Source organism: Spea bombifrons, chromosome 12 (genome assembly GCF_027358695.1).
Source record: "Spea bombifrons isolate aSpeBom1 chromosome 12, aSpeBom1.2.pri, whole genome shotgun sequence".
Taxonomy (NCBI): domain Eukaryota; kingdom Metazoa; phylum Chordata; class Amphibia; order Anura; family Pelobatidae; genus Spea; species Spea bombifrons.
Genome location: NC_071098.1, coordinates 24,040,959 through 24,054,994, shown reverse-complemented (window position 1 = coordinate 24,054,994; position 14,036 = coordinate 24,040,959). Strand labels below are relative to the sequence as shown.

The 14,036-nt window shown below is 40.9% G+C and overlaps 1 protein-coding gene across 1 annotated transcript; it reads right to left on the bottom strand.

Annotated features, from left to right (window-relative positions):
* Positions 1-3,656: 3,656 nt before the first annotated feature.
* HSD17B14 (hydroxysteroid 17-beta dehydrogenase 14) lies at positions 3,657-13,496 on the bottom strand. Its single transcript, XM_053451930.1, has 9 exons — positions 13,324-13,496; positions 11,235-11,270; positions 9,693-9,790; positions 9,027-9,093; positions 7,107-7,198; positions 6,535-6,639; positions 5,279-5,346; positions 4,493-4,589; positions 3,657-3,880 (listed from the first exon to the last, which is right to left on the bottom strand). Exons 1-9 carry the CDS (start codon positions 13,424-13,426, stop codon positions 3,716-3,718), a joined length of 831 nt encoding a protein of 276 aa, XP_053307905.1. The 5' UTR covers positions 13,427-13,496; the 3' UTR covers positions 3,657-3,715.
* Between the last annotated feature and the right edge of the window lie 540 nt (positions 13,497-14,036).

Sequence of the window (14,036 nt, the reverse complement as noted above, 5' to 3'; positions counted from 1 at the left end):
TAATATGGCAAGCCGATCCAAGCGTATTAAATAAATAAAAAAAGGATTAAAGTAGCTCCGACCGGTAGCATCAGCACCCAGCGGCCGTTTAGGTAAGTTTTCCAGCAGTCTGACGGCCGCATAGTGATTGGAGCAGCGTGAGGGGTGAAAGGTGAGTGCGAGGGGCGGAGCCACTTGACTTGCCCCCCAGGCCTTAGGCTGCCAGCCCTCCCCTGGTAGCACGGATCATTTTATTTTCTCAAAATCAGGATTATTCTTCTTTGTTATTTTTTTTTAGAATTTTTAATAAAATTTATCATTATTTAAGTTGCTGGAAGTGATGTTTTAATGTAACGTAAATTGTTGGTGCTATATAAATAAAAGATAATAATAATAAAAGCTAATAATATAATCCAGAAATACTTTTTTAATAAGGTTAGTCCTGCGCTGTGTGGAGTGGAAGGCACTCGAATGATTACGAGGAGTATGACGGTCACAAAAGGAGTTAGAAGAGGACACGTCTATGCCAGCATGGGTTTATACTGATGTTACTCAAAAACCCGTTTTACCAGCCGACGCGTGCAAACAGGGCGCCCACATCACGATGGGAAAGAAGCCAAAACGAGACAAAGATGTCTGACTTCATCTCTGTGCTGGTAAAAGTATGCTGTGGGTCCCACCAGCTCCCGTCCCACCAACTACAATGTTTTGCTCTAAGGTGTGTATAATAATACCGCAGAGAGCACAGAATTCAATACTTGTTCTCTCTTTGCGTTTTTTCATTAGTAACCGATTCACAAGATGCGCGTATTTTTGCTTCCTGGGTAATGCATGATGTCATTGACTGCTGAGACATGTCTTAGGAAAACCTCTATGACCCACCACTCTAAAGCTAGGACATCCGACAACTATTATGTTCAAGGTCTTATTGCTTCAGGACTCTTATTTAACCTTAAATATCATGGCATAGGGCTCTCCTTGCCCCGTCCTTCTTCCGTCCCATAGTGTGTGTAAACCAAGGAGATCACTAAGAAGAAGTATTACCAGGAGTGCCTACCATAAGTGTCCCCAGGGTTGATCCTAGACCAAATGGCACCCCAGACAAGCATACTCTTTGGTGACCCTGCGTTTTTTTTAATGTACCGTATTTACACAATTAGTATGTATTTACCCATTTTAATCTTTAAACCCATGTTTTTCTCTGTTTTATCTAAATTCTGAACATTAGGACTGTAGAACATTGTGATACACTCATCCTCAGCCAACAGAGGAGGAAAGGTGGGCACAGGGTTTTGGGTCCTAAAAAGGACAATCTGCCCATAGTAAAGATCCACACAGACTTTCACCTCTGCTGACATGACTCCCTGCGAAGGATAGACCACCCGGCACCCCTGATTCAGTCACCCCAGGCCGCCGCCTGGAACTCCTGATGTTAAGATCGGCCATGTTGGGAGGAATGCATTTTTCAGTTGGTTAAAAGGTCCTCTTCAATAAATGAACTGCAATTGTATTCCTGGTTTCTGACTCTTCTTGAAGGTTCCTGCAAATTAACCAGAACACCATTCACCCAAAAAGCTATAACCCTGTTTTGATTATAACCTAAAAACCTATAACCATACCTGGGAACTCTTCAGGTTTGATCTGGAGATTGCCGGACGAAGCACCAGTTCTCCAGGTCAAGACCCGAATCCTCCGGGCGCCCCGCTCCCCACCCATTTTCCCTTAAAATAGGGTTGTTTCCCGCTGACGTCAGTGTGCAGTCCTGGCCGCGTCCCGCAAAGAAAGACTCCAGTTAGCCAGAGCCCAGAAGTTCCCAGGTATGCCTATAACCCAAACAGGGTGCTGCATTGTACCGAGGCGCCATTATCGCTCACACACGTGTTGCAAACATATTAAAATTCACATTTATTTATGGTTTATAAGAACAATCATAAAAGTATTAGATTCAACAAAAAACAATGCAAAGAATTTGATCTTTAAAGTAATCAAGTAACTGTATGGTATAAAATCTTTGTTTTAATATCTCTAAAAGATAAAAAAAATAAAAATACAACTGTTCCTTTTTTTCCAGATTATAGAGTACATAAAATGAAAATATAAATCTAGAGTAAAATCTTTGGCACAATGCTACAGAAACGTAATTCCTTGCCTCACAAAATCACGTAGCTAGATCCCTTTTGTATGTATAAAAAGCACTTAAAAAGATGAGTTTAGATGAATGGACCTCAAATACACACCCAAGATACTCAATCACTATGTCTTTCCATATAGACCTGGCCATGAAGATATCCTGAGACAGTGACCCTTTGGGGCCTTCAAGACCTGAGTTTTAGGCTAATATATGAGCATCATAAGGCCCGGACTGGCCATCTGGCACATCAGCCAAATGCCCAGAGGGTAACTGGCCGACACAGCCCCATACTGCGGGGTGCTGCCACCGACTGGATATGCCCAGTCGCACCACGAGAGCATAAAAACATCATGTGTGGCCACGCATATCCAGCCATCTGCCATCCACATCATCATCTGGTGGCCACTGGCCTTAAAGTACTAGGGCTGCCCTGTCATCGCCAGTCCGGTCTTGAGCGGCATTAAAAGACTATGCTTTTCTACAAAATATTACTGCCATAGAACGCCATGATAAAGAAGGCTGCGTGACAGTCAAACATGGAATGTATCGGATGAAATACGTGACCCAAAACCATACATTAGACCAGCAGATAGTTGACTGCAGAGACCCAAGACAACACTTTAACTGCACACCTAAAAACATAAATATAATAAAGAAATCTTTTCTTTCCAAGTTTGTATGGCAACAACCTATTATTGCCTGTTTTTGTGTCTCCAGCAAAAAAAAAAAAAAAAATCGGAATGAGACAAAATGTTACTTGATAAAAATGGCGGTTTTAGGGATGGACCTGGACATTCATCAATACCAAGAATTGTTTGTAATGCTGCAGTTGGTTACAATGTGTGTCAAATATAACAGTATGTGTAACCATACAGTTAATTAAATATAAACATAATAAAGAAATAATCAATACAGAAAAATATGTTTGTCTCAGGTAACAGCATTCATTTTCACGTTTCAAGCCTGTTTGGCTCCGCATGTCCCACCACAGCAAAAGGACACCTATTCGTAATAAGAGAAAGCCTGCTTTTTGAGTTTTTTTCTTGAAATTGTGCAATTTAAACTCGTGCATTCCTTAAGCTGGCACCTTACAGTTTGGTAAGTTGTAAATTGTTAATAAAGCTGTGGAAAATATATTTAAACTTAATAAACGCGTACGTGTCTTTATCGGGGAAAATGGGGTGTGGGTCATAGTTATCCTGGGGCACATTCGATTATGCGCCTGCCATGTGTGACCCTGAGAGTCTGCCCCTGCACCCTGAGAATAGGGCAACATCCTTGAGACTCAGTGTCAAACCTTGAGAGTTCCCAGGTGTGGTTATGCGTCTTCGGATCAAATTTCCACACGACCATCAACAAGAGATCTTCATTAAAAACATTTAATAATATATTGTGCCCTGTAGCCATAAAATCTGGAGAGAACATGTAGATTATTTAGACCTTTTTTGGGTGAATTTATTTACTTTATATTATTATGCTTTATTATATACATATATATTTTTTTTTATATATTATCTCCTGATGCAGGCTGGGTTAAAGGACATCGGGTCACCTATTTCATCTTTCTGATTTGATGGCATTAAAAAAGCTTACTTCCATAAAGCGTTAATGGTAGATGCTGGAACGGGTCTCCTGCTGGTTTTTATTGGCGTAGTTGAGTTCCGCTCCTCCTGTCAGTAGGAGATCAATGCCTGTGCAGAATGTTCCTTCAGCTGCTAGGTACAGGGCAGCCTTGGCACATTCCTCTGCTGTGCCCATCCGGCCCAAGAGCTGACAAACAAAATCAGGCAAAAAAAAGGAAATTATACTCTGGACTGGAACGTTATTGAAGCTAGTCTGATTGAAGTAAATTGGGCAGCACCCATGGTCATGGGCCCCCAATGTACTGTTCTCTAGAAGCAGGGTTTAGGAATGAACCCCCACCCCGGCACATCTGACATGGCAGGCCAGCCTACTGAAGCGGGCAGCCTGCTTGCCGAACAGCAATTATACTCTGAATTAGAATGGAACATTATTGCAGTTGGGTGGGTTGAAGGGAATCAAGTGGCAACTCAAGCTCTACTGCGCATTCACCAACATGGTGATCTGATGTTCAGGTGCTCCCGATGCGCTGTTCCCTAGTGGCAGGGTCCTGAACCAGGACAGCGTGTCTGACACATGGGTATACCAGCCTACCGCAGCAGGGAGCATACCTACAAACACTATCCGGGCATGCAAACTAGAGTATGCCATCTCAGCTCATAAAGTTCTGAGTTGAGTTCTCATTGAGGTCATGGGGCCACGTCTGCCTTTATTGCTTGCGAGGGGAGGTGGGTTGGTGCAAAGGTTATTACTAAAATATCCCCTTGCTAGGGTTATTACACTTAACGTTTCTGTGCTTACCTGTGCGTCTTTTCCTCCAAGAATCATGGCTTCAGGGTTAGCAGAGTGACTTGAGAGTTCATCCCAAAGCGGTGTCCATATGTTACCAGGGGATATACTACGGCATAAAAGACAAAGTCTTTATCATAATCCTTAATAGCCAGACACAACATGTAGTGTTTAATAACACAAGTGTTTGTTAAAAAAGAATGACAACTTCTCTTAAACCTAAACAATTAATAAAGTAAACAACCCAATGCCCTAAAACACCATTATTTTACTTATAATTCAAATGCATCGTGGTCATTTATCAAGATAACAAAGCAGTACAAAATACTTCCAAAAGGTGCTGTGTGTGTTATATATTTATTATATTATTAAGACAATCTGCATGTTGAATAACATAAGTGGATGTCCTCAGGACCAGACTGGGGATAACTAGGTCGCCCTGGCACTTTAAGGCTGGTGCCCACCTAATGATGTAGAGTGCAGCCAATGGCTGGATATGACAGCCGGCATGGTATGTTTTAATACTCATGTAGCGTACGGCCGGGCAATATTCAGCACCTGAAGCATCTCTAGCGCATGGTCGGGCAATATTTGGCACCTGAAGCATCTCTAGCGTACGGTCGGGCAATATTTGGCACCTGAAGCACTGGCAGTAGAATGTGTCATACAGAAGAGATCAGTGACTTTAAACATGGCGGTGTCATAGGATTCTACCTTTACCACAGGTATGGTACTATGGTATTATGCTACTAAAAAGTGCCACTTGTTTCATAAAATCACATATAAATGATAACGTACCTGTTAACCCTCACATTGTATTGACTTTCGTCCACAGCCATTGCTTTGGTCATTGCAGTCACTGCACCCTGGTAATGATACAAATATAATAGATTAAAAACGAGAAATGGATATTTCAACAGAGATCATTCCAAAATTCTATAGTAATGAGTTGCCAATAAAGTTAGGGGATCAAATGGAGCACTTGTAAAGTCCTATTCAATGAACGGTCACAATGAATGTACAATAAAATCTTTATACCCACTGAGAATCCTGGAAGGAGCCTCAATTGTACAACATGCATCCCAAAACCCAATAGAATATATGTCATTAACATGTAATTAAGTTCATTTTTGGACAGGTGGCCATATTTGGTTTATGTTAACAGGTGAAGGATCTTAGTTTTCTAAGTGATCTACTGACCCATGGCTTGTCAAGTATCTGAGGTGTACATAGAGTTTCTTCTGCAAGCTTTTGCCTTATATTTCAGAGGGCCGTTCTTATGTCTTGGTCATTTTTTAAATCTTATCCTGAAAATATGAGAAGTCGGCACCTATACCCTTAGATGGGGTCCTTCCTAAACCATGAGGTGTTCTGGGCTGCCAAGTTTAATCCCCCCCCCACACACACACTTGGTAAGTGACTGAGTTGACATTAAAAATGATTCCTTGGTGTTTCCTGCAGAAGCTTTGAATGTGAAAATACACATAATACTTTTTTGTTATCAGAACGGTACTCTGGCTACTTATGTGTTCCAATGGTCGATTCAGTAAGGTTAGAGCTGCCTTTCGAGCGACAGAGGTAACTCAAAACTACTCACCCAAGTCAGCTGGAACACCGACTCATCTTGCCATGGAAAGACAAGATGCTGTTGAGCTGAGTATTGTCAAGCGTGAGTCTGTCAGTTGAGTTGGTCGCTGTCCAGTTCCACGGAATTTTGTCATATTAAAGCTTATTTTCAAGTCGACTAAAATCCTAACTGCTACAATTTTCACTGTCTGGGAGTTGGCAGTAGAGTCAACCCGAACTGAGTTCACTTTTCAACTGGCCTATAAATTTGTCTTAGTGAACAGATTAAATTACTCATTTTTAGTTAAGTCGACATGACCAACTCAATTGTGAACTCGGCACAACTCAAACCTTTGTGAATAGACAATAATGAGGTTCATTCACTAAAAGGAGGGTCTGATTTATGAAGCTTTATATCTGTAAGCATTTATATATATATATTCGATCAGACATCTTTAAAACAGAATTTCCCAAATAATGAAATCTACCTTAGTAGCAACGTAAGGTATAGCGTGTTTCTGACCAATGATTCCAACAAGACTTGAAATGTTGATTATGTTTCCTTGTGTTTTCCTTAGATGAGGTAAAGCGTACTAAAAAAACAAAAAAGTTAAAATGAATATAATTAGGAGGGGTATATTTCATAAACAGACCTTTTGGCCCTAAAAACCAAACAAAATTGAATTTGTTCATTCCTTCAAAACACACGATGTTGTTAATTTCTTCTCTCTCTCGGAATATGATGGAGCTATATAAATCAATAAATTATATATATATACAGTATTTTGCAGGGAGTGGGGATACACGAGCCGAAAAAACTTCTGATCTCCTCTGAGCAGCCCATGGAGCAGCACAGATCTTTATTTTGGCTTCTGTGTGTGGCCTCTGAAGCTCTGAACTTGAGTGCCCTCTCCCCACACCACCTCCGGCTTCCACTCATACTAATGGGAGCTTGTGACAATAAAGACAACAGGCTACCACCCAAGCAGGGAATAAAACATACCAAGAATCTTAACTATGAGACCCCACACTGCTATTTACCTTTGTTACATCGGCTTACCTTTGCCGTCAGAAAATATCCAATTAAATTCAATTTCAAGAGATCAAGGAACTCCTCGGCATGAGTGTCATCTATTCTCTGTTCAGGGGGGTCTAGAATCACATTTGCAAACAAGCTGTAGGTGTAACTGGTGCGTAGTGTTTAATGTAAATTACTTTATTTGGTTAAATAAGTATTTCCCAAACAGAACGCACTTTAACATTTTATATCTACACACACACCTATGTCTATTAATGTAATGATGGATCCAGTTAAGTTCCAGGCCTAAAGAGGCTTAATACAGAAATAATTAACTTTTTATAGAAATACAAAACAAAGACAATATCATTTGTTACATATATTGCATATGGCAACTTAGAGTATATTATCCTATTCACATAAGGAAGATTGCAATGACTAAAAAGATATGACCTCTTCTCTACATAAGCCATGGCCAAGCAAGATGTTGGCTTCAAGGCACATCTGCCCTCCTAGGTACAGTTATACCCATACCTGGGAACTTCCTACACTAGACTACTTAGAGCTCTCCATCTTCTGGTGGTGTGGCTTCATTGAGGGGTAGACTAGATGAATGTAGTGGTGGGGCTTTAGTGGAGTGGGCATTAACATATGGTGCTCTACTCCCTGAACAAAGAAGAAACTGACCTGGAGGGCCAGAGAAACAGAACCTTACCTGGGGACCCCGGGTCAGACCCAGAGAGCTCCCACATATGGTTATACCCATGCAATATATAAGGTGCTTGTCATGATTAACTCATATATAACGTAGTGGATGCATGGAAGGGTAACCCAGCAGAGGTGGTTAGTTTATTTGTTTAAGCATTCAATGAGTTAATCTGAGGTTGAATTAAATGTGTTTCTTTGTGAATGCCCTCTGTATCTGTTCTGGCTAGAAGTGTCATCTTCCCAAAGGACCCCTGTGGTGATTCATGGCCTAACAGATAAGGATCCTGAGTTATAGGAATTCCATTCCTATCTTAAGTGGAGGGGTTTCCATCACCTTTACCCCACCATAACTTATTGGCACATCAAAGATGGGACCCGATTCTTGGGGATGGTGTCATATAATTGGACATGTGGTCAGAGGGGTGTTTTCTTGAAACAGAGTCTGATTTAGGGACAATGCAGCGACCGAAAAGCAGAACTCCATGATATACTCTGATCGGAACAACATCATAAGAAACCATCTGGACTTAAGGAGTTCTCACAGGCCGGCTTATTGGGGAAACTCGTGAGTGAGGGTCCTGTGTTTAAGTCCTATTGTTTTTAAGAACTGTTTGCTGTTTTATTTTCTTTTGTATGTCTCGTTTTTTTGTAATTCTGGCACTGTGTAATCTTTGTCTTTTTGTTATTAAAATATTCATAACCTAAGTCTGTCTTTGGGCTCTAGTATCGATATCCACAAACCCTAAGAGAGGATAACGCGTTACCGTATTGTTATTAAGTTCTACAGGATATATATTGTGACAGAATGAGCTGTCATACAGGGGCCCAAGGTAGTCAGAGATGGCTCCAGCCTGGCTGCCAAACAGGCAGGAACTGCATTGTTAAACTAATCCCATTAACAGGATGGCTACCAGGGGGGATATTCAGTAGCTAAAGGGGATTAAAGGTTGGGTTAAGGGGTGAAGTTAGTAAATCCAGAGGCCTGGTGCTATTAACCCCTTCATGCCCACGCCCTCCACACAGTCACGGCTTGGCAAGTAGTCCTGACCGTGACAGTGCTGCATAAACAATTGGCTCTATATGAACAAATTATAATAATATTAATTCCTACACATTCACTGTAATAGTTAATCAGGTACACACTATTTAATGGTTACATTTTTTTACATATAGGAGGGCACAGTAACTTTAACATTGTAAGTATAACTATGATGGGAAAGGGTTTGTTTAAGGTTTCCATATTCTGACACTTACGCCACCCAGCATTGTTGATGAGACAGTCTACTCGTCCATGAGTCTTCATTGTTACATCAATTAGCCTCTGTTTCAAAGAAAGTCAGGTAGTTAGTAACACAACTGGCCAGGTTTTCTTCTTACCCTAAATCTAAAGGGACACTCTAGTCCCCATAAATGTTTTTTTATTTTAAATATTGGAGTTTATTTAGGATGGACATTTTTTTTTTTAGATATCGGAGTTAGAAAATGAGAGGAGCTGCCTCTACAGACACAAGGAATTGTCCCGAACATGCTCTGAAGCACCACTGTTGAAGCCACCAGTGAAATCAAAAGAGTTTAGCCAACATACATGAGAGTGCTACAGAGCATGCGCAGGAAGCATACTTAGGTATGCTTCCTGCTGTTAGAGGGAGTAGGAAAATTAGACAAAACAGCATTTTAGTCGGGAAAGTTGCCTGCTCCCTTTCCGAGAGGCTGCCTTCTGTCTGCTGGCATGGGCTCTGCATTCACCCAGCCACAAGGTGGTGCCTTTAGTATGTAATATAATATTATTTAATACAATATAGTCTGATAGATAGGCTATTGGTAGGGTCATGTAAAAAAAATAAATAGAAAAAAGGAAAGTAGTACACTAACAATGCATTGTGCACAAACGGTGCTTCATAGTACTACACTTTTTGTTACCCTAATTTCATCTTCTTTAGTGACATCACAAGAGACGTAAGTACCGGTTCCTGGTCCAGACTCCAGTAACTCCTTCTCAAGATCTCCAGCGTTTTCTTCTGTAAAGAAAAACAAATTCGTATAAGATGTGATGACCACAAAACGTTTGACAGCCTAAAGGATGTTTCCAATAACAAGGGACTCATACATAAAGTTGATTAAAATATACTTTGTTAATTCAATTTCTGAATTTTAAATTATACAGCCACGCAATGTGAATTATTTATACACGCTTAAAAAGTATTTTGTCTATCCAAATGCCCGGAGGGGGTCTTGCTAATTTTTTTTAATTAAATTTTACTGCCGGTAAAATGTGTGTTTTTCAGACTGTTTATAAGCCATGTAACAAGATTATAAAACACAAAACCAAGAACGAGTTCATAATTTATGTTACGATAGACTGTAGACTGGCTGTAGGAGATACAGACACCATGTTTTAATTTGATATATCTAGAATATTGGATCTATTATCATACAGAAAGCTGTGGACTGGCATATGGCAAAATAATTAAAAAAATAAAAAAATATTTAAAAAACAAACTTAAAATGTATCAAAAATTGCTTCATTAAAAAAGTATTTATATTTTCATTCTTCTTAAATAAAGAGGTATTTTTTTTAAGTGAGGATACATTTCTAATAATTTTTTGCTGCTTTTTCCAACTTAAATTTTTAAAACTGCAATTTTATAAAGAACAAGAATTGGCATCTTTAGCTGAGGGCGTTTCTGTGGCAAAGATATCGTTTTTCATAAAATAGTGGTAGGTTCTACACGTACACTCTAGAACATAATTCAGTATAAGGCCAATATCCACATTTTCTGGATACAGATATCGCAGTTTAAGTTTGTCGATGATTAGAAAACTGAACCTTCGGCCGGCAGACTTCAAGGTTACAGACAGTTATTGTGTCTTATGGGTCTAAATCACATGAGTGTGATTGTATTGTTCTCAGGGCCGGCCCTATAATGGGGCAGACTGGGGCATTTGCCCCAGGCGGCACTTTAGAAGGGGCGGCACTTTGCCGCCCCAAGCGCTTTTTTTTGTTTTTTTTTTTGAAGCGGAGGAGAGAGAGAGGGGCACCGAGTGGTTTTCGCTTACCCGCTCGGCGCCCCCCTCTCTCTCTCCTCTGCGGCGAGTCTCCCTGTTCGGTCCCGGTGCCGGCTTGTAATGCAGAGCGCCGGAAGTGACGTCAATTTCCGGCGCTCAGCATTACAAGCCGGCACCGTGGCAGAGCAGGGAGACTCGCCGCAGGACTGTTTAAAGGTAAGTACCGGGGGGGTCGTAGATTATGGCGTCAGCGAAGTTTAAAATGCCGCCCCCCCCCGGGGTCGGCGGGGGGGGCGGCGTTTTAAACTTCGCCCCAGGCAGCGTTAAGTCTTCGGCCGGCCCTGATTGTTCTGCACCGAAGGCTTAGGGAAGCCGATACTTACTCTGACACCACGTCACGTGACTTACTGGAATAAGAAACATTAAAGCAAAAGAGGATACAAGATGTTACAATACCCTTGGAGCAGAAGATGACGTTGGCACCATTCTTCACTGCGAATGAAACGAGTCCATGTAAACAAAAAAGAAAAACATTTAGTTTATTTATTTGTGTCACCTATACCAAGTGTATCATCAATTCCAATTAATTACTATCTATTTTTATGATGCCTCATTCATGGGTTCTTTAAGTTTTTTTACAAGGGTCCGTCAGCGCCCCACTCCCAACCAGAATGATATGAGCACACCAGGGAACTCCAGATCACTGCGGGGACACTCCGGGTCACGGGAGTGGAATTATGGCATGCCCCACTTCCCACCAACTTCGCCTCCAAAAATGGCATGTGTCCCACAAGACCACCCACTGATGACACAATATCGCCCACCGGCATCTGTGGGACCACCCACCAGCATCAGCGGGATCACCCCACTGACATCAGCGGGTCCTCATACCCACATCCTGGAAGGGGGGCTCCAGGTAGCCAAGGTATGGATATAGGGTAGAAAACAACCCTGGTACCGTATACAGTAGGTCAGCACAGTTAAAAAAAAACTATTCATTTTGTCCCCTAAACTTCATTTATCTGCAGATGGTGGCCATTGTTGTCAGTCATGTGATATTTTGAGTGTCTTTTCCTGCTCAATCACCACACTGAGCAAATTCTTTATGGCAATGCTAATGAAGTCCTATCCTCCATAATGTTTCATTACTGTGGTTAAGACTGAGCCATTCTATTGTTTACCAGTATGATAAGAGTTATTCTGTAATAGACTGGGCTATGATAATATAGCTAAAACACACACTTATATATGCAGCTGCCTGGAAACATTATATTGTGTGTAAAAAAGAAAGGTTTGCTTGGCCTTTATAGAGCTCTGTGTAAACTGTATGTTGGAGGGGAAGGTTGGACATCATCTCTGGCTTGTGTTCCTACCATAAAGCTAAGCCAAGCCAGCCATTTGCCTGGAGCCCACCTGGGGCATGCACTGGCCCCCCATAACGCACAGACCCCACCAAGTCTTCTTAAAGCTCTGTTGATTGTGTCGTGAGTTTCTAAATGATGCAAGAGATTCCAGAAAGTTTCCTTATTATTGAGAAGCTTGTGGGTTCTCCTGGATACAAACTGATCCTGTACTAAGCATACTGTGGTCTTCTTTTAGGCTACAAGCTAACTTTTTGTTTTAAATCTCTCTAAACATTAACAAAACTAAACACGCACTCTGGACTATGAATAAATAACAGATATTTTTAGAAGATGCGGTTTTAAAAGGCTCCAAAAACATTGAACAAACTCAAAAGAAACATAATTCTAATGCAAAGCTCCAAGCATGGTCTTATCACAAGTGCATCCGATGGAATAGTCTTGCTGACTGGAGTATTCTTTTGGTTGCTGTTGTAAAAACATTTCAGTCTTTGAACCAGAATCCCTTTTATACATAAACTGCAAAATTACATATATATATACATAAATACCTGCGGCCAAATCCTTGTCTGCATGGAGAAAGCAGCATGTTACTTTCTCACAATTATGAGCCAGTTATTCTAAAAGTTGCGCGGCACCTGATGTCAGGGGTGCATATCCCTCCAACATTTCGGGTGTGTGAACCAGGACACTTTGTTGTGGGGAGTTTGACCGGAGATGAGGCACGGCTGGGACACTATTGCCCCCCTACATTACCCGAGGAGCCACCTCTCAGCACGCCGATAATGGGTCGTGAGGTGGCTTTGTGGAAGCCACAATGATTATCTATAAGAATGGAATGTATAAACTACATATGTCCCATGAGGGAACACTAAGAGATGACTTTATTAAATGTCCTTTATGTTCTTTAACAAGCCTTTACTATATGGAGTCAATACCCAAGTCATTCCTTCTCAGAAAAAGTCGGGTATCGCAAACCTTCACACCCAGAGAATTTCACTTAAGTTCTATCAAGTTTTGTTCAACTTAGGAGAAACTCAGAGAGCTGATGGCCATCGGCTATAATACATGAACTGCATTTTTTTTAGAAACAAATTCATTTTAATCACACTGACAAAAAAACAACACAAAAACAACAGTAGATTTTATCCTCAATTTAGAGACTGCTAGATGCTAGCGCTTACCAAACAACCGGACAATTGCTTCGCCGATGCCCTTTGTGCCGCCTGTGACCACAGCCACTCTGTTGTGGTAGCGCAGACCCATTTCTGACCCGCTCAAAGCCATGGTGCTTCGTCTACAAGGTAGACAATGGGATGCATTAAAAGTGATGTTACGGCAGTTCCAGTCACGCTCCCAGCAGCTGATCTGGGAGGAAATCAACAGGCTGGGCATGTTCTGTATTAACTGAAGCATGATGGGATATGTAGTCCCACAGAGTAAACAGGAGGCTGTTCTTAAGGAATACAGTTTACGTACAAAAAGTTAACCAGTTTGCTGCCTGGAAAACTGTTCTGTATCCTTCAGCAAGTTTCAGTTCCATGTTGAGTTGTTTAAGTGACTTCACAAAAAAAGCTGCAGTTATCTGCTTTTAAAGGGAATTTTAAAAAAATGTACACAATTTAAGGTATAAATTCCTGAATGCAGGTTTATGTAACACCGTCGTCCAGATAGATCTCAGAGATATTTTGTTATTATGGTAGTCACAGCATAAAAAATTCTTAAGGATTTGTTGTTCATAATTTAGTCTCCCCGACCACCCTCTCTTCAAAAAAAAAAACAAAAAAAAAAACAAAAAAAAAAAAAACAAATAATTTGAAATTATTCTAGCCTTGGTGCCCGAATAATTATAATTTTAATAATAAATATAAATATCTTCCTTTACTCTCACCAACAG

Coding starts and splice junctions, on each gene's coding strand:
- HSD17B14 (XM_053451930.1), bottom strand. CDS start 13,426: ATGGCTTTGAGCGGGTCAGAAATGGGTCTGCGCTACCACAACAGAGTG. Junction 9,094..9,692: donor CTAAAGAAGATGAAATTAGG/GTAACAAAAAGT, acceptor TCTTTGAAACAG/AGGCTAATTGATGTAACAAT. Junction 7,199..9,026: donor CATCAACAATGCTGGGTGGC/GTAAGTGTCAGA, acceptor ATGTGATTCTAG/ACCCCCCTGAACAGAGAATA.